We start from the raw sequence: 20425 nt of genomic DNA on the forward strand, positions 1-20425 counted from the left end.
CAACAATCTCACTCACCACTTAAAGATTCCAGCGTGTATGTTCACTTAGTGTGACAAAACACTCTCATAAAGGCTAAAACGCATGCATCAAGCACTAATATTTGGAAGCAGTAAGGTTAAGTGGTCTTCGCTTCCTACTTTTACCTTATCCAGACATAATTTTGTCCCTAAACATGTATATGTTATTAAGGCCCTCCCCCAAATCTAAGCTCACAGATATTTATGTACACGTATGTATGTATGTGCATGTTCTCAGCACACACAGGTGGGAAATATAATTTTTGCTTCCTGGCAACTCTTAAGCCCTGTATGTGACTTAAGGTGGTTTCTTGAGTTTCTTCAGGGGCAGACGTTTGGACCTACAGTAAAGCTATCTGAGTGCCTGGGTGTGACACCTGCCTCTGACACCTGACCCTAGCCTCCTGGTAGCCTTCCTGCAGATCCTGGGAGGCAATGATGACAGTACAAGCAATTGGGTTCGTGCTATCAAAGTGGGAGACAAGGATTGACTTCCTGGCTCCCAACTTAGTTCTGGTCTAGCTCTGGCTATTGTAGGCATTTGGAGAGTGAACCACTGGATGGAGGCTTTCTCTCTGATTCTCACCTCCACTGCCTTTCAGTTGAATAAACGATACCTAATAGTATTGGGTTTTAAAAGAGTGTATCACTCCACAACAACAAAACAAACAACCCAGTTAAGAGATGGGCAAAGGACCTAAATAGACATTTTTCAAAAGAGGAAATCCAAATGGCCAACAGACACATGAAAAAATGTTCAGGATCACTAGCTGTCAGGGAATCGCAATTCAAAACCACAATGAGGTTTAACTTCAACCCAGTTAGAATGGCTTTCATGCAGAAATCAACAAACAACAAATATCGGCGAGAATGTGGGGAAAAAGGTACCCTGATCCAGTGTTGTTGGTGGGAATGTAAATGGGTAAAATTATGGAAAAAAGGGAAAAAAGGGAAGGAAGGAAGGAAGGAAAGAAGGAAGGAAGGAATCCGGTCATTTGCAACAAAATGTATGAATCTGAAAAACATGAGACTTTGTGAAATAAGCCAATCCCAAAGGGACAAATATCATATGTTCCTGATCTGTGAGAACAAATAGAGTACCTATAAGGAAATCTGTAGAAGTGAAATTGACACTTAGAGAAGGGATGACTTGAGCTGCCCTTGTCTTGACTGTCAAGAAAGTTTTTTTTTCTTCACACTATTTGTTGAACTCTTTACTTAACACAGAGTTAATCCTATGTGTATAAAGTCAACTGAAAATAGATACCAGTAAAAAATAAGAGTGGGAATAAGAGAGGGAGGAATAAGTTTGTAACTATAAAACTGTATAGTTCTGCAGACACTCTTACTGACTTACTTCTAAGGGAGTACAGTTTAAAAACTTGTCATGGGATTCCAAATCCCATTAAGCTTGGTGGTATTAAGTGCTAAAGTGAATATATAGATAAGATTGAGTGTTAAAGGGATCATATAAATAGTATCAAGTGCCTGGTAATAATAGATAGAATTAAAAAGGAGAGAATGTTTCAACATGGGAAGTGGTCCACACAACAGACTCATATAATGACAATCACTTTAAGTAATATTTTGACCTCAGAATCAGCCCTTAAGGCTTACTGGTCTGGCTGAAAAGCACATGAGAGCATTTCAGGCATGGAAAGCCAAGATAGTGTGGCTTTCATGTTCTACATGAAGGATCTCTGTGAGTGAGATCCCAGAAGTGGCCATCAAAGAAGAATGTACTTTTCTCTAAAGGGGGGAGAGAATTTCTACTTTGCTTATGGCCTTTCCAAATACTGATGGAGTTCGTAGACTCAAAAGGCTTCTACAGCCTAGGCAGCTCATTTCAAGAGCCTCGGGTGGTCACTGAAGTCATACATAGAGTGTTAATTGTTAAATTAATTAATAATAGGAATCACTCTCCATGCAGAACTTCTGTCCTTGATGAGTTATATTATGAGAGTTAACTGTAAAATCCGTTCTCAAACAGTTTGTGTGTGTGTGTGCAAATTGCTGAAATCTTTACTTAGTATAGAATTGGTCTTCTGAGTGAAAAGTTAACTGAAAGTGAATCTTAATGGAAAATAGGACTGGCAAGGGGAGAGGGAGGAGGAGAAGGGGTGGGAGTATGGCTGGGAGGGCTGATATGGTGGGAAGAATAACTATATTCCTCAAATTGCACTTAGGAAATTTGTATTCCTTAAAAATCAATTTAAAAAATTGTATCAAATACATATAAAATGTATCATTTTAAAATATATAGCTCAATAGCAGTACATTCACAGTAGTGTTGCAACCATTACCACTACCGAGCTCCAGAACGTTTTTATAACCACAAAACAGACCCATGGACAGCGTAGTGAACTTAACATTTGATGGCAGATGTCCTTTACATGAGTCTTTGCAGTCCAGGAAGGGCCACCACTATGGCCAACATGGGGAAAACAGATAAGGTTCCTGATTTATGTGGCTACCTGTCAACCATTTAGAAATGTTAAGTGTGGTGAGATTCATGAAATAAATACAGGGAAAGACGTAGGGCTAGAATAGCTAAAAGAACACAACCTAAGCAGCAGGCTAATTTCAACTGAGGCTTAAAAAAGAGAAGAGAAAGAGTCTGAGTATGTTGATAAGCCACCACCTGGCAATCAATGGCAGAATAAACATCTGCTTACTCATGAGCACTTGGGGAAGCCTGGACCAGCCAGGACAAAGCCATCACACTTTGTCTTCATATGCCCTGTGCATGTCCTCCACATGTACCAAGTGTGAGGGGAGATGCACTGAAAGCCTCACCTTACTCAGGATGGCCTGGGGTTAAGGATATTTTCTGTGTTTTTCCAAAAGCTAGAATTCTTGTTTTTATATCTCTAACACCAAAAGAGACATAATTTAGACCTTTCAGCTGGATCAGTGTGGAAACTCTCAGAAGTGATTACAACCAAATCAAAGGGGTCAGAAATGGGAGGACTAATGGTATAGGGGTCATGCAGGGGAATTCTTAATTCTTGGAGGAAGCACTTAAGGGTGAGCATCACAGTGGCTGAGGGAGACTGCACCAACCTTCCTAGCCATCTGCAGAGGAAAGTAAATGTGGAAAAACATAAAGAACAGGCAAACCCAGGTGAAGGGCACGTGCTGCTCTTTCAACATTTCTATATGTTCAAAAAAGCTCAAAATACAAAAGTGGGAAAAATTATCTTTAAATAGGAGCCCATAGTGGAGAGTGGGAACAGGATTTCACACATTACTTTCATGTTTTGTTTTGCTTGAACTTTTTATAGGGGCCCAAGCACTTGGGCCATCTTCTACTGCTATCTCAGGCCAGAGCAGAGAGCTGGATTGGAAGAGGAGCAGCCGAGACTAGAACCAGTGCCCATTTGTGATGCTGGCTCGTGCTATTAATTATTATTATTTTTGTTTGACAGATAGTTAGACAGTGAGAGAGATAGAAAGGTTTTCCTTCTGTTGGGTCACCCCCCAAATGGCTGCTACGGCCAGAGCTACACTGATCCGAAGCCAGGAGCCAGGTGCTTCTTCCTGGTCTCCCATGTGGGTGCAGGCGCCCAAACACTTGGGCCATCCTCTACTGCTATTTACTAAAATCTGCAAGATCTGGGCCAGTCCAGTGTACCCTGGATGCTTTCTAGGCCACCTCTGCACTGTTGCTGGGGCTTTCTACCATTATCTCAGGGATTTGCTTCTTGCATGTTCTAAAAAACTGATTTGGTAAGGGCCAGCACTATGGCACAGTGGGTTAAGCCGTCTGTGGTGCCAGCAGGCCATAAGGGTGCCAGTTCAAGTCCCAGCTGCTCTACCTCTGATCCAGATCCTTGCTAATGCACCTGAGAAAGCAGTGGAAGATGGCCCAAGTGCTTGAGCCCCTGCATCCATGCAGGAGATTGGAGGAAAGATCCTGGCCCTCGCTTTGGCTTGACCCAGCCATTGCATCCTTTTGGGAAGTAAACCAGCAGAACCTCTCTCTGTAACTTTGCTTTTCAAGTAAATTCATAAAGTTTTTAAAAAAGCAGCAGATGTGCCCGGAAGGGCAGTGGAGGATGGCCCAAGTGCTTGGGCCCCTGCACCCACATGGGAAGAAGCACCTGGCTCCTAGCAGTGCCAGCTATGGCGGCCATTTGGGGAGTGAACTAACGGAAGGGAAGACCTTTCTCTCTGTCTCTCTCTGTCTGTAACTCTACCTGTCAAATAAATTAATTTAAAAAAAAATCTTAAAAAAGAAAAAAAAAATAAAAAGCAGAAGATGACTTTGCCACCCACACTGGAAACCTGAGTGAAGCTCCTGGCTTCTGGGTATGGTCTGGCTGAGTCCCAGCCACTGCAGAGAGGCAGAGCCACTGAGAGAGAGAGGGAGAAACAGAAAGAAAGGTCTTCCATCCACTGGTTCGCTTCTGAGATGGCTGCAGTACCTGGAGTTGAGCCAATCAGAAGCCAGGAGCCATGAACTCCTTCCAGGTTTCCCACAAGGGCACAGCGGCCCAAGCACTTGGGTCATCTTCTACTGCCTTCCCAGGAATCAGCAGAGAGCTGGACCAGAAGAGCAGCAGCCAGGACATGTACTGGTGCCCACATGGGACTCCAGAGCCGTAGATGGAGGCTTAGCCTACTATGTGCCACAGCCCTAGACCAGAAATAAATCTTTTTAAAACAACCCTGCCTTCTAACTTTCAATTATGGTAACTGATGAAAAAAGTCTGTTTCTTTTGCTGGGTAGTTTACTCAGTAGACTAATTCAGTCCACTACTGCTCTACTTTTTGCAATTATGACAACAATCTACGTGAGTGCTTGCTCATGAGCTGGGTGACTTCTAATTTTCTTATTGTGGAGTCAGTGTTGTGGTGCAACAGGTTAAGTCACCACCTGCAATGCTGGCATCCCTTATGGATGCTGGTTTGAATCCTGGCTGCTCCATTTCTTCTTCTTTTTACAATTAATTAATTTTATTTATTTGAAAGGCAGAGTTAAAGAGAGGCAGAGACAGACAGAGAGGTCTTCCATTCACTGGTTCACTCCCCAAATTGCTACAATAAACGGGGCTGGGCTGGGCTGAAGCCAGGAGCTTCTTCTGGGTGTACCACGTGGGTGAGGGGGCACAGGCACATGACCCATCCTCTGCTGCTGGGATGGGGATGGTTTAGGTGTTGGGCCCCTGCGCCCATGTGGGAGACCTAGAAGAAGCTCCTGGCTCCTGGCTTTAGCTTGGCCCAGCACTGGCTATTGAAGCAATTTGGGGAGTGAACCAGGGGATGGAAGACTTCTCTCTCTCTGTAACACTACCTTTCAAATAAATAAATAAAAAAAAAAAAAAAAAAAAAAAGAAAAAGAAAAAGAAAACACTGCATAGGATGCCCACATTTCATATCCGAGTGCTTGGGTTTGCATCCTGGCTCTGCTGCTGAATCTAGCTTCCTACCTGTTAATACGCACCCTGGGAGTAGCAGGTGACAGTGGCTCACAGGGTTGGGTCCTTGCCATTCACTAAGGTGATCTGATTGAATTCTGTTTTTGGCTTTGGCTCCCTGTTTTGGTCTGACCTAGCCCTGGCTGTTGCAGACATTTGGGAAGTGAACTAGCGGATGGGAGATCTCTTATTCTTTGCTTTTCAAATTAATAAAAATGAAGAAAGAAATAAATGATGCTATCCAGACCTGCAGCTAGAACTCTCTAATGCTGTACTTGCCAAACCAGGGGGAACCATTCTCCTGTCTTCTGTGGTATTCTTGCTTTTCCTTATAGTTTTAATTTCTTCACGCATCTTTAAATACCAACATATGGGCTGGCCACGTGGCGTGGTAGGTTAAACCTCTGGCTGTGGTGTCAGCATCCCACACTGGTGCCAGCTTGTGTCCCACATGCACCACTTCCAATCACGCTCCCTGCTAATGCCCTTCGAGAGCACTGGAGGTGGCCCAAGTGCTTGGGCCCCTGCCACCGTGTGGGAGACCCGGAAGGAACTCTTGGATTCTGGTTTTGGGGAGGCCCAGCTCTGGTTGTTGTGGCCATTTGGGGAGTAAACTGGGGGATGTAAGACCTCTCATCTCTCCCTCTCTGTAATTCTGCCTCTCAAATAAATAAATATTTTAAAAAATCAATACGGGGGTGCTGCAAACAGTTTGTGAGAATGCCATTTGGGGAGTAAACTGGGGGATATAAGACCTCTCATCTCTCCCTCTCTGTAATTCTGCCTCTCAAATAAATAAATATTTTAAAAAATCAATACAGGGGTGCTGCAAACAGTTTGTGAGAATGGAATTAAATAAGTTTAATTCAAAAGAATTTGAAATCCATGGATATAAGCACATCCTGGTAACAGCTCCTCATATCTGGGTTCACATTCTGAATAGCATGTTGGATAGAAATCACGTTATTCCTATACCCTATAACAAACATGTACCATGAGAGCAATGAACATAAGATAAATGTGTATATACATAAATTTATAATATATACCAATAAATAGTGTTTTATTTTACACCCTCAGAAGACTCACAGAAGGTTCAGTTTAGCTTTTCCAGCTAAACTGAGAATGACAATATAATTTATCATCTTTGTTGTCTTCATTTTTGAGAGTGAGGGAGGAACTAATAATAATTATGACAAGACACAGGCATAAACTTGGTTGGACTTTCCCAAGAGAATCACAGAAGCTAAAGCTTTAAGCAGAGGAGGAGAAAAGTGGAGCGTGGGCACACAAAGGTTCAAATTAGACACCAGCAAGTCCACAATCTGGGCCAGAGAAGGGCTCATGTCTGCAGCCCATTCAGCCTCTGCTGTCTGCACCTACACACAGGCACTCACCAGCAATGGTGACCTTTAGATTCTAGGTAGTTACAGGAAATGTCTACAAGGCTCGGATGGTGAGGGACACCTGAAGATCTGCTTTGTCTGCTTAGGAAGTGTTCATAAAAGGAACTGTGCAACTCTAACAACCTGTAGTTGGCTCAAGAGCTCCATCTGTGGGTGGGTTAATGCACTGTTAATATAGTGCACACAAACAGTTGACTACCAGTATCTGTACACACTACTTTTTTTTTTTTTTTTTTTTTTTTTGACAGGCAGAGTGGACAGTGAGAGAGAGAGACAGAGAGAGAAAGGTCTTCCTTTTGCCGCTGGTTCACCCTCCAATGGCCACCGCTGCAGCCGGCGCACCGCACTGATCCTGGCAGGAGCCAGGAGCCAGGTGCTTTTCCTGGTCTCCCATGGGGTGCAGGGCCCAAGCACCTGGGCCATCCTCCACTGCACTCCCTGGCCATAGCAGAGAGCTGGCCTGGAAGAGGGGCAACCGGGACAGAATCCGGCGCCCCAACCGGGACTAGAACCCGGTGTGCCGGCGCCGCAAGGTGGAGGATTAGCCTATTGAGCCACGGCGCCGGCTCTGTACACACTACATTAACTCTGGCTTTGCTTAGTTTTTTCTCGCAGTCTTAATAGCAGCCATCTTCTATGGAACATGCTAAGTCTGCCTGGTAAACATTTGGGAACTTTAAGTGGGTGGGTAGGGAAGAGTCTGACAGTAGATGACAGTAGAGGCACACTCAGTTTTGCCTTTGGATAGGGTATTGTTGCTGGGTAAATGTGAGCCATTTCTGTGAGAATTGTTGTGGCTTCCTTGAAGTATCCTGGTTTCAGAGAGTAGCTGCTCATGTCTCTGTTGCTACAGGCCGGGAGGAGGATAGCTGGGATGATCAGCTTGGTACAGCAAAACCTATTGTATCATGCCACCAGCATGTGGTTGAACTGTGTTATTTTCCTGGATGGGAAAAAGAGGAGGTGACCACGTTTAGGCATACTGTGAAGGATAAAAGTGATGACATGAGAGTACTGAGTACATTCATCACATAGGGGCCTTCCGGAACTCCATAATCTAGCACCATCTTCCTTGTAATTAAAATAGAAAGACCCCTCCTTGCTGTTATCAGGTAGAATACAAAGACTGATGTTTCATGTGTGCCTCCTTCAAGACCACCCTCTTACCATTGTTGAGAGAATCTGTGCTCCCAGGGCTGTGCTGCCTGGAGACCAATTCTGTGCCCGTTTTCCTCATCTCTGTGTTTTCATTGTACCGTCTTTTCCAGTAGTTGAGTTCTTCACGGTCAGATTCCTGACAGCGCCGCAGAACCGCCATGGAGCGCCTTGTTTTCTCTACCATTTCCATAATGCAATTCAGTGCCTGAACAGGGCAAGTCAGGCAGATAGTGGGTAAGGAAATTCAAACAATGAACACTAAACATCAAGTATAGGGAAACACAAACTAAGGATGCAGGTTCAAGAATTTTATAGGCTTAGGGACGCAACTTTACAGTTTCTTTTAAAACACATATATTTAAACATATACAAAATTTAATTATTCATTTCTTAAGCTCTCAAGATAATGCTTTCTAGAGTCAAGGTTGCAGCAATGACATGATCTCTATAAAACAGTCTTATAAAGCCATGGTAAATCTGTCTAAATATCACTACAGCAGCTGATAAAGCTGCAAATTTTGTAATAATACAATCAAAGAAATATAGACTAGGAACAATTATCACTCAGGAAAGAAAGGTTGCTATGTGCGTATTTCTATATTCATGCTGAAAGAGGTGAAGCAATTTGCCAACCTCACAAAGACAGGAAGTGGCAAAGTTCAGACCTAAAGTCACAAACCTTTGTTTCTAACCATCACAATTCATGACTTTCCTTGGTTGATGACATGAAGTGATCATGCCACCAAAATAAAAGTTGGGAGTGCCTCTGAGGCTCTGGGAATGGTAGATACTTCAGTTTCTATTATAAGCAAAAGATGCCTCAGCTCTGGCTATACTCATTTCAAGCTTACATGCTCTAGTTACTGTTACAAGTAATAAAGAGGGAAATCAGCATCTGTGAGGTTCTTACGTGGTCAAGGTGCTTCCATTCATCAGCCCATTCCCTTTCTGTCAGGCGGTGATCCACCAATTCATCTTGATAGCCTCCATTTAGACCTATCAGAAATTAAGAGATTAAAGATAGCAGGAAGAATATAACTGAACTGCTAGGGCCGCCGCTGTGGTGCACCAGGTTAATCCACTGCCCGTGGCGCTGGTATCCCATATGGGCACCAGTTCTAGTCCCGGTTGCACCTCTTCAAGTCCAACTCTCTGCTCTGGCCTGGGAAGGCAGTGGAGGATGTGGGGCAAGGCCAATGCTCCACAATCAAAACTAGAGTGTGGGTGTGTACTGGTACAACTACTTGCACAGCTGATTATTACCAATGTTTTCTTTTATTAATGATTTATTTATTTATTTGAAAGGCAGGTGAATGAGTGAGAATGACTGACTGACCTTCCATCTGCTTGATTACTCACCAAATGGCTGCAAAAACCAGGACTGGGCCAGGTTGGAGCCAGGAACTCCATTTGGGTCTCCCATATGGGTGGCAGGGGCCGCTGACAGATGCATCCCATATGGCCGCCAGTTCGAAACCCGGCTGCTCCACTTCCAATTCAGCTCTCTGCTATGGAAGATGGCCCAAGGCCTTGTGCCCCTGAACCCACATGGGAAACCAAGAAGCAGCTCCTGGCTCCGGATTGGTCGTTGTAGCCATCTGGAGAGTGAACCACCTCTCCCTCTGCCTCTGCTCAATACATATATAAATCACACACACACACACACACACACACACACGTGTGTGTGTATATACATATATTTAAATAATATATATTTCTCTGCTTTATGCCTCAAAACAATTGTGAGACAATCAGCAATTATTTAGTATTTCCTACTAAATACCAGTCCCTAATCTAAGTACTACAAGTCGTCTCTAAGAAGCTGCTTTTGTAGCATTTAATAGTTAGTCATATAATCAGTGAAACAGGAAAGCTGGGAATCCAAGTCTAGATAGTCTGGCTCCTGGCTTTGGTGTGGACCAGCACTGGCCATTGTGGCCATTTGGGAAGTGAATCGGCAAATGGAAGACCCCTCTTTCTGTACCTCTGCCTTTCAAATAAATAAATCTTTAAATTTTTGTTTTGTTTTGAGAGATAGTGAGACAGAGAGATCCATGAATTGGTTCACACCAGGGTTAAAGCCAGGAACCAATCCAAGACTCCCACTTCAGCGGCAGGGCCGCAACTACGTGAGCCATTACCACTGCCTCTTAGGGTCTTAGGCACTCTGATACAATACAAGTATGTCTCACCTGGTTAAGTCAAGTGCCTGCCTCTCCATGAACTTTTTAAAGCCTTCATAATTTCTAAAATTTGTGGTTTTTTTAAAAGTATATATATTAAAATAAACAAAACAGTCATTCAGTCATTTGAAAGGCAGAAGGAGAGATCTTCCATTCATTGGTTCAACCCCTCAAATGCCCCAAACAGCCACTTTGGGCCAGGCTAAAGCCAGGAGCAAGGATCCCATAGGGGTCTTTCCTGTGGGTGGCAGCAACTCAGTACTAGAATCCAAACATTTGCTGCCTACCTCCCAGGTGCATTGACAGGAAGCTGGTTAGGAAGCAGAAGGAGAGACAGAGGTGGGATTTGATCCCACTTGTTCTGATATGGGTATTCCAAATGACAGCTTTACCTGCTGTACCATAATAACTGCCAAATTTGTTCAGTTTCCATCTCATCTAACATTTATTTTTACATGTAATATTGTTTGATCTCATCAATAGGGAAAAAACAATGATGCTGTTATTTAATTTTTCATGAAACAGGAAGGAAATCCAAGCATTCAGCCTGAATTTAAAGCGTTGCCATGCTGCGAACATCACTTACTAAGATTGTGGTGCCGTTCACGAACTTCTCGATGCTCCAGCATCTTACTGGGTTCTCGGTACAGGTGTGAAGTTGCAATATCCTCTAAGGTGTAGTGTTGCAGAGGAGGAGGAGTCGGATGGAACTGGCCCCCAGGGTTCATAAGTGGCACAGAGAGGGCAGGACTGTGCCGGGGAGCAGGACTGATGGTACACACTCTCTTGGCAGGAGGCTCAGGAGGAATTGGATCTCTTTCAAAGTTGTTCTCTTCCCTCCTGTTGAACCAGAAGTGCACATCTGAGCCTGACAACAAGTGTTCACTCAAGCATCCCCTGAGCACTACTTTATGTTCCATATTCTGCTACATAAAGACTGGAAGAAAACATGTACATGTGGCATGGCTTGAACTGTCTTCAGGTGCTAGGCAATCATGTCAACTGCAGATAACCACGCAGAAACCTCTAACCTTCAGGAAACAAAGTAAAGAGTAAGGAGACGACTGCATTTCCAGTATGAGAGGCATACATACAGAGGGGATTCCTGTGTTCAGAATTTTTTTTGTTTCATTTTAATTATTCAGAACTTTATTCTCATAAATATATTATGAGTAAGATATATTATTAACATCAAAGCATTCAGCTTCTACCTGGAGTCATTTTATTATGAAGGATCATGTTTACCAGTAATGTTTTAAGATCAAATTTGTTACCATGGAGGTGTTATAGGAAAGAAACAATTCCTTACACAGGATAAAAAAAGGCTCACTAATCCACTTGTGACTTGAGATTTTCAGCCATTCCACTTCAACTGTAATACATTTTCCACCATTGGAAAATATAACTTCCTTAATAACCCAAAGAATGCTGTGGTAACCACTTGTGAAATACCTATTTGGTCTTCCCAGCATAAATCCTAATGTCCTGGGACTCTTCAAAGTGGTAAACCTATTTTTGTATGCAAGTGAACAAGCTGGTGGCTGGCAGCAACAAAGTAGTTTTAGGATGGGGGTGAGTAGAAAGATGAAGGTCTGGGCTTTCATACCTGCCTTCAACCTTAAGGACAGAAGATGAGCTGAAGGTTAGGCCAATCACCACCGACTAACAATTTAAGCAATCACTCAACCGGGCCTCCACAGAAACCTGAAAGGACAGAGTCTCGAGAACCTGCACACAGAGGGCATGGGAGCTACACGCCCCTTCTCCCACATCTTGCTGCATTGTACTCTGGTATCTTGTGAGACATCTTTTGGAATAAACCAGTAAACATAAGTGCAGTGAAGACTATAAGCCACTCTAATCAATGAATGGAGCCTGAAGACGGTGTTGGGGGAGTGCTATTTTATAGCCAGGTGATCTGAAGCACAGGAAAAAGCACCTATGAGGGTTGGTAACTGGCAGATCAAGGGAGGGGATAAGGTAGAGCTTTGGGGACTGAAGTCTCAATCCAGAATCTGATGCTATCTACATGTAGGCAGTGTCAGAACTAAATTAAACTGCAGGAGTTCCAGCTGGCATCTGTTGCCGAACTGACTGCTTGCTTGCTTTATGTGTGGACAAAAAACCCACCCCCATTTGGTCACACAAGTCTTCTGTGTTGACTGTTCAGAGAATTTTCTTATACTCCCAGAAGCAGAGGGGATCCATACAACTCTAGAATTTCTCACCATGGGTATGCAGACCCACCTGAAGGGTTTTTGAAAGATACTCATGTCTGGGAGATAGTCTTACTCCCTCTACTACTTCATACTGGGAAAAAGCAAAGCAAACCTTGGAAAGCCTGAAACATCGATTAGCTATCTGTAAGCATAGAAATCAAATTCCTGTTCACACACAAAGGAGAAGGTCACAGTGGTTCAAGAAAAGCAAGAACAAAGTCCTTCCTGCTCACCTCTCTGGACTGGGTCTCTTCCCGTTTCCATGCACCTCCATGAGCAGCTCAGAGGAGTCTGCCGGGGATGCGATACTGGTGTTGAGCAGAAGGTGTTCATGCTGAGCCAGGTACTGGGACGGGGTCTGCTTGGCGGCCCGGGCGCAGTGTAGCAGTTCCCGCTGCAGCAGGGGCAGGTTGGCCTTGAAGAGAAGGGGCAGTTTTCCCAGGGTTGTGCCCCATGCAGCCAGGATCAGCATCTCACAGGGCTTTCACAGAGTTAAGTCACATGAAACCAAAGCCCTGCTCTCCCTGTAGCTCTGATTCTCCAAAGTTCTTCATTATGTAGAGAGTCGCCTATGATACTGTACTAGAATTGCTATTGGACTCCTGTCTTCCCTAAAAAGCTGATGTAAACCTCCTTAAAGAAGGGGGTCATATGTCAGTAATGACGTGTAGAGCACAATTTGAATACATGTATTTTCAGAGACTGCCTACCAGGCAGTAAGAGCAATCTCACTCTTTCCTCCATCATTACAAATGCTGGTTTCTCTCTCTGGGATCCCTTCCTGTTCTTCAGAGTGCTGCCATGGAATTCCAACAGATTCTTGTGGAACACAGAGTTCTACAAAGGATTACTAGGAGAGAGATACCCTGTAAAGGGTAATTAACTATGGAGTGATACTCTTCCTTCAGAAAACTTTTAATGGGGACTAACCCTATGAAAAACCATATGCATTTTTAAAAAAAGATTTATTTATTTGAAAGGCAGAGTTACAGAGAGAAAGAGACAAAGAGAGGTCTTCTACCTGCTGGTTCATTCCCCAAATGGCTGCAATGGCCATGCTTGAAATCAGGGGTCAGGAGCTTCATTTGGGTCTCCCGTGTGGGTACAGGGGCCCAAGCACTCAGGACACCCTCCGCTGCTTTTCTAAATACATCAGCAGAGAGGTGGATCAGAAGTAGAGCAGCTGGGACTCGAACCAGCACCCATAAGGGCTGCTGGCACTGCAGATGGTGGCTTAATCCACTACACCACAATATTGGACCCCATGCCTCTTTTAAACTTCAGAATTCTAAATCCTTCATAAACAGATATTACTTTACCTGTATTGTTTTCATTAAAGAGGTAAGAATTTTGTTTTTTACCCAAACTTAAAAATATTTCAGGCTGAGCCTATAATAAAAGCTTTTATCCAAAAGGATGATGAACAAGTGAAAGGAGTTTTAATACAAACAAGTAGTCATCCCCTCAGAGAGGTTATCTTAGCAGGCACCATAACTAATGACTGCTTTAAAGCAGAAATAAATTGACAACACCTTGAATTCCAGCCAAAAAGCTGCCATAACAACCTACTTCATGCTGTTTCCCAAAATAACAGTGTCAAGAATAGGAAATCTGACAATATAAAACCCTTAAGTTTGTTCCGTAAGTTCAATCTTCCTGCAACTGCAAAAATGTAAATTAAAAAAAAAATACCATGTCAGATCTTTACATTTGTGACATATTGTTCTATCATGAATAATAAAATAATAATAAAAGCTAATTATTTCCCACTAATACAAATCTCACAAATCTTTCTTGACTCTAGAGGCATCGAGAAATAGCTGTCTACTAGCTCTGACACAGGAAGACCCAGACAGAACATACAGAGCTGTGTCACAAGCTGAGAAAGGCGCACAGACTGCTCTGGGCCACTGAGGCTTGCAATCTGATCACAATGGAGCCATAGGGCACTCTGTGTACCTCAGGCCTCTGCGTTTTCCTCTGGGTCTGCTATGCTACAAGATAGTTTTGTTGAGTCAATAGGCAAAATTAAAGATTTTATATGGTAAATGTTAATAAAATAGGAAACAAATTTTCACAAATACCATATCAGCAGAATCCTAAACCCAACTGAATCTAATCCTTCTGTATGATAACATTTAGCTTAGAATTCCCTGTCACCAGCATGATTACAGACATTGTCTGTAACGCTGACCTTAGCTGCACAAAACCATCTGATAGGTTGGACCCGAGACACAGTTTGTTCAACCTGGTCTACAACAGACCAGTATCTGCCTCTAGTCTTTCAATGTCTTTGAACTGTTTTCCAACCCTATAACGCACAGATAAGTGGTAGTAATGCAGAATATCTGCTGCCTAGGGACATACAAATTATCTTTACCTGTGTTTGCAGGATCATAAAGGCATCTGTAAATGTGCCTTGTATTTAATTTACCTTTGAGCTGGTTGTGACATTTTATTGATTCCCTTACTGACCATGAATTCAACAAAATCTCTGAAATGTACTAATTTTTTAAATCTGTTTGAGTCATAATGTTATCTGATTTTGAAACTTATCATTTAAGTAAAGGAGACAACAGCAATTTTACAGTCGAAAGCATGGCAGTTACTGCCTTTATCAAATGATCAAAGTCAACAGCCCCCATGCTATCCTCCTGATAGCACAGTGATACTCTTACCTACCACTCAGGTGCAAAAAGCACCACCTGATTCTAATCAAGAGGAAGCTTTAGGAAAAAACAAAGGGAGGGACATTCCATAAAATAAAAATCTCACACTTTTCAAGATCATGAAAAGCTAAGAGATTTTTTCAGATTAAAGCAGGCTAAAGAGACATGACAATTAAATACAACACGTGATCCTGAATTACATCCAGGACTATGTTTCCCTTAACAACACAAGCATTTCTGTTGTGGTAAAAGGACACAAGTAGAAAACCTGGTGAAACATGGGCAAGGTTTATAAAGAACTGTGTTGTATGAATTTCCTGATAATTGTATATTTAGATATACCTGGTTTGTAGCTTATTCTCCAATTTTTTTTTGGAAAAATAAATTGAAAGAGAATGAAAATGTAAATGTGGCTGAAATATTAACATATGCAGAATCTGAGAGAAGGTTATGCAAGGATCTTATTGTACCACTTTGCAGTTTACCTGTGAGCATGAAGCTATTTCAAAGATAAGGGTATTAAAGCGTGCATACTCTATAAAATATAACACTTCATTACTTATCAGGTAAGGACAAGTTAGAATGGTGTTTCCAAAGCTATGTTCCAGAGAACATTAATTCCAGGAGGCAGTATTAGAATCTAGCATAACTGGGGCTTATGGAGATGTAAAACTGCTCTCCTGTCTTCTTTTTCTGGCCCCAGGCACTTTGGCAGCCTTAGTATATAGTGCAGACATGGCCAAGTCCAAGAACCACACCACAAAACATCAGTCCCAAATATGGCACAGAAATGGCACCAAGAAACCCCAATCCCAAAGACACAAATCTCTTAAAGGGGTGGACCCCAAGTTCCTAAGGAAAATGCATTTTGCCAAGAAGCACAACAAGTAGGGCCTGAAGAAGATGAAGGCCAACAGCACCAAGGCTAACACTGCATGGTGCTGAAGCTATTAAGGCCCTTGTCAAGCCTAAGGAAGCTAAGTCCATGATACTAAAGGGTGTTTGCTGCAAACATGAGCCCACATTGCCCAGGGTCTTAGACTGTCCTAGCTAAAGAACACCACGAAGGCCAAGACCGATCCAAGATTCAAATCAAGGCCCAGACCAAGGCTCAAACCAAGCCCAAGGCCTGCACCTGCAATCCCAGTTCCAGCTCAGGCTACTCTCAAAGGTGCGCAGCCCACCATGAAGTTTACATAACAGTATTTGCCTGCCAGTGGAAAGACAAAAGGTATGACTCCTGCATGCTGTCTGTATGGGGCTAGTGCCCGCCTGTGCTGTTTCTACGAATAAAGATGAGACAGGGCAAAAACAAACTAACAAAAAAGCTATCCTCCCACCTCCTCTCCTGCTCAGGAGGTGTGGAATGTCTACCCTGATCTGGCTCTGTCAATGCATTTGCAGACAGGACTCATACTTCAATGTATCTATATAGCAGGCTAGTTTTTAAGTTGGTAATTTTTTATGGTCTATGAATGATGTTATAAACATCCAAAAGGCCCTTAGCAGAAAAAAATGTTTTCCCACCCCCATTAGGGTAAAGTGCAAACTGCACAGGCCCTTCCTTTATGCAGGCCTCCTCTCAAGTACACCTAACCCTGCTGGCCATAGTCAGAAGATTGAGTGGCCAGTTACTTCTTCTGTTGGGAACCCAGTCTCCCCCAACCCTATGCCCTATGCCCCATGCCCCACCCCCAGCACCTCCAACTCCCTCCTCTACTTGCTCCTTCTGTATGCAGTGGCTTCACACAACTTAGATTCCTGTACCTCTCAATAAAGCATGAAGCTGATCCGCAGATTTCACTCACACCTTTTTGGCAGACCCAAATAATCAAAAAAGGAAAGCCTGGCCAATTGCCTTGATTTAGATCCTAGAACGGGTATCAGTAGATCTAGAGAAAATGAAGATAAGTTAAACTCAGTAGCTATCTCTTAGAATTACCTTGAGAAATGGAATCACAAAAGGACGAAGAGGAAAGTTTGTGGCCTCTTGGAGCTTACAATGGAATTCTTCAATTGTCACTGTTGAGTTCTGAAAAGACAAATAACATTGTTTACTTTCAAAACCGGACACTATGTCATAGCGCTGAACCCTTTCCTATCACAAGGGGGAAAAAATGCCAGAGGACTCTTACTAACTCAATCCTCCCTCAAAGGTGAATGAAATTCTATTTCCTTTATAAAGCTAAACTCCTTTGCTTGGTGGCCTGGGCCAGAGCAGGGCACTGCCTTCCTCACCTCTCATGAAGAGAGGCACTGAGGTCCACCTCCTATTGAAGGATTCATCAACGGCCCATTAGGAGGCCGGCGCGTGGTTCAATAGGCTAATCCTCCACCTTGAGGCGCCGGCACACCGGATTCTAGTCCCGGTCGGGGCACTGGATTCTGTCCTGGTTGCTCCTCTTCCAGGCCAGCTCTCTGCTATGGCCCGGGAGGGCAGTGGAGGATGGCCCAAGTGCTTGGGCCCTGCACCTGAATGGGAGACCAGGAGAAGCACCTGGCTCCTGCCTTCGGATCAGCACAGCACGCCGGCCGTGGCGGCCAGTGGAGGGTGAACCAACAGCAAAAGGAAGACCTTTCTCTCTGTCTCTCTCTCTCACTGTCCACTCTGCCTGTCCAAAAAAAAAAAAAGGCCCATTAGGGCCAGGGCCAGAGAATCAAGTTTACAATGTTTTCTGTAGAACAGATCCTAACTCAGCCCAAAATGCCAACTTAATAGTATTTCCTATCCACCTGAAGCTACCTTTCCCATGGTTTCTAAATGGAAGCTAAAACCAAACAAAAAGAGCAATCGGTGTTATCTACCTTTAAACGACCTAGTAGCCTTTCAGAACAATTCCAAACGGGCAAATTCCCCTAAGCAAGTTTTAATCACTCTCAGAAGTTATTAGCACTTCTCTTGTATCTTCTCAAGCGTCTACCCTTTGCTTTACTTTTATTTGAAATGCAGAGTTAGAGAGGAAAGATCTTCCATCTGCTGGTTCACTCCCCAGATGGCTGCAACAAGAGTCCGGCCTTTAAACAAGGAATGAATCTCAGCTCCTCTGCTAAGAGGAATAAACAAAAACATTTGCTTCAAAGTTCACAAAAGATGTTTCTTTTTGTTTAAAATATTAATTTTATCTAATTCAGAGAGAAAAAAAGAGGAAGTGAGACCAGAGACCAAGTCAACTTCCCATGTACTGGTTCACTCTGCAAATGTTCAAGCTAATGTTCAGGGAGGGCAAAACTGGAATCCAGGAAATCAATCCAGCCCTGCATGGGTGGCAGCAATCAATTACTTGAGCATCACTTGGTGCCCCCCAGTGTACTCAACAGCAGAAACTGGAATTGAGAATGGAGCTATGACTCAAACCTATGACTTAGATATAGATATAAGATCTCAAATAGCACTTTAACCACTGTGTCTGCTTCTAGACTGAGACATCTTCTAAGGAAGTAGCTCTTCAATTTTTTTGGTCCCAGATTCCATGTAAGTTATACATATTGTATCAATCGATATTCACTGTATTAAATATAAAAACTGAAAATTTAAAAAATTAACCCATTTCAAAATAACCCATTATATATGGGACACTATTTAACAGTGTTGCAATTCCATAATAGCTAGTCAATTAAAAGACAGTTGGAATCCACCACTTCTGCATTAATCTGTCACAAAATCCCACGGTATGTCCCTAGAATATTCTACCATACATGCTTGAGAGAATAAGAGGAAAATAAAGGCAAGTAACATCTTACTTTTTCTATGAAAACGGTTTGGATGTTTTGGACACCTAGAAAGGATATTAGGGGCATTCCAGGGGTCTCTGGATTGCACATCAAGAAGGGTGTTCTTGTGATGCATCTTTTTAACACATATGGAGACAGATGTGCAGGAAGGAGTACAGGATGCTGTTACTGGAGGTACATCTTGAAAAATCTAATTTATAAACATTGGGAATTGGCAGTACTTTCCTTATAAACACTGAGAGTAATATCCTTTTTGGCTGTTAATATCAGAAAACCATTCCTTTCTATCACAGGCTCACCATGCTCAATACAGAAAGAAAAACTATGTGTTATCTTGAAAATTCTATAGAAACTACATATGCATAAGGAGTAGAGCAATGAAATACAATTGATAAAATTTACTTAAACCATGAAACTTGTAGTTTCATAAATTATTATTATTTTGAAAATTAAGCTTGCTGGTATTCTAATCTGCATGGTAGGGAAACTATGTCTTAGTGCTGAATACATTAAATTAGAAAGCCTAGAATTAACTTGGTTGGACCCCAGAAAGCTTGTTGAAACCAATTTTTAAGACAAATTCAGGGGGCTGGCGCTGTGGCACCCCGGCCTGCAATGCCATCATCCCATATGGGTGCCGGTTCAAGTCCCAGCTGCTCCACTTCCCATCCAGCTCTCTGCTATGGCCTGCGAAAGCAGTGGAGGATGGCCCAAGTCCTTGGGCCCCTGCACCTGCGTGGGAGACCTGGAAGAAGCTCCTGGATCCTGGCTTCATTGTGGTCACTTGGGGAGTGAACCAGTGGAATGGAAGACCTCTCTCTGGCTGTACCTCTCTCTAATTCTTTCAAATCTGATCCAGATCCCTACTAATGGCCCAAGTACCTGGGCCCCCTAGCACCCATCTGGGAGAACTGGATCGAGTTTTAGGCTCCTGGCTTTGGCCTGGCCCAGCCCTGGCTGCAGGAGCCATTTGGGGAGTGAACTAGCAGATGGAAGAAAAACAAAAAAAAAACCAAAAAACAACTAAAGCTGCTTCCTGGAACTTTATCAGTACCTTCAGCAATAAGGTAAGCATAGTTTTGCTTCTTGATAAAGATTACCATAAAATCTACAATCCAGCAGAGTTTAGATCCAAGCCACCTACGCAGGTAGCTGCCAACAGCAGAAATTCCATACTTACCACTAGTGCTAGAACAAGAGTCCGCACCTTCTCCCCAATCTCTGGGGAGATATCATTCCCAAACTGTTGCAGGGTGGTAAGAAAGCGTTTGAGCTTGCTGAGCTGCCGAGCACCACAAGTGGCTGGCAACTGTTGATTAGTCAGGGCAGATGATGTGGAAGAAGCGGGACCATTGCTGTATCTCTGTGGTGGTGACGGGGCACCATTCAGGGTTGGAGGAGAATGGTTGATTCCATTGCTTACTAAAAGAAAGTCAAAATAAAAGATCCAGTTTAACTAAAAAGCAGGAGGACCTCTGCTCTCTCATTTGAATTTTGTAAATCACCAAGTTAAAAAAAGAGCAACAAAAACTCCATTTCTGTTTTGAACAAGATTGCTATCAGACAAACTGTCAAAAACAAAATAAAGATAACAATATAACAATGTTAAAACAAAAGTGT

General features: G+C 43.0%; 1 protein-coding gene across 3 annotated transcripts in view; it reads right to left on the reverse strand.

Annotated features, from left to right (window-relative positions):
- Nucleotides 1–20425, reverse strand: part of CBFA2T2 (CBFA2/RUNX1 partner transcriptional co-repressor 2) — a 137756-nt gene that overhangs the window by 12148 nt on the left and 105183 nt on the right. For all 3 annotated transcript variants that reach the window (XM_051846165.2, XM_051846164.2, XM_051846163.2), the window contains exons 3-8: nucleotides 19986–20227; nucleotides 17016–17105; nucleotides 12638–12819; nucleotides 10772–11025; nucleotides 8913–8998; nucleotides 8012–8207 (exon numbers count right to left, since the gene is read on the reverse strand). In XM_051846165.2, the coding sequence (XP_051702125.1) occupies nucleotides 8012–8207; nucleotides 8913–8998; nucleotides 10772–11025; nucleotides 12638–12819; nucleotides 17016–17105; nucleotides 19986–20227 (1050 nt within the window). The remainder of the gene's footprint in view (nucleotides 1–8011; nucleotides 8208–8912; nucleotides 8999–10771; nucleotides 11026–12637; nucleotides 12820–17015; nucleotides 17106–19985; nucleotides 20228–20425) is intronic.

This window comes from Oryctolagus cuniculus, chromosome 11 (genome assembly GCF_964237555.1).
Source record: "Oryctolagus cuniculus chromosome 11, mOryCun1.1, whole genome shotgun sequence".
Taxonomy (NCBI): domain Eukaryota; kingdom Metazoa; phylum Chordata; class Mammalia; order Lagomorpha; family Leporidae; genus Oryctolagus; species Oryctolagus cuniculus.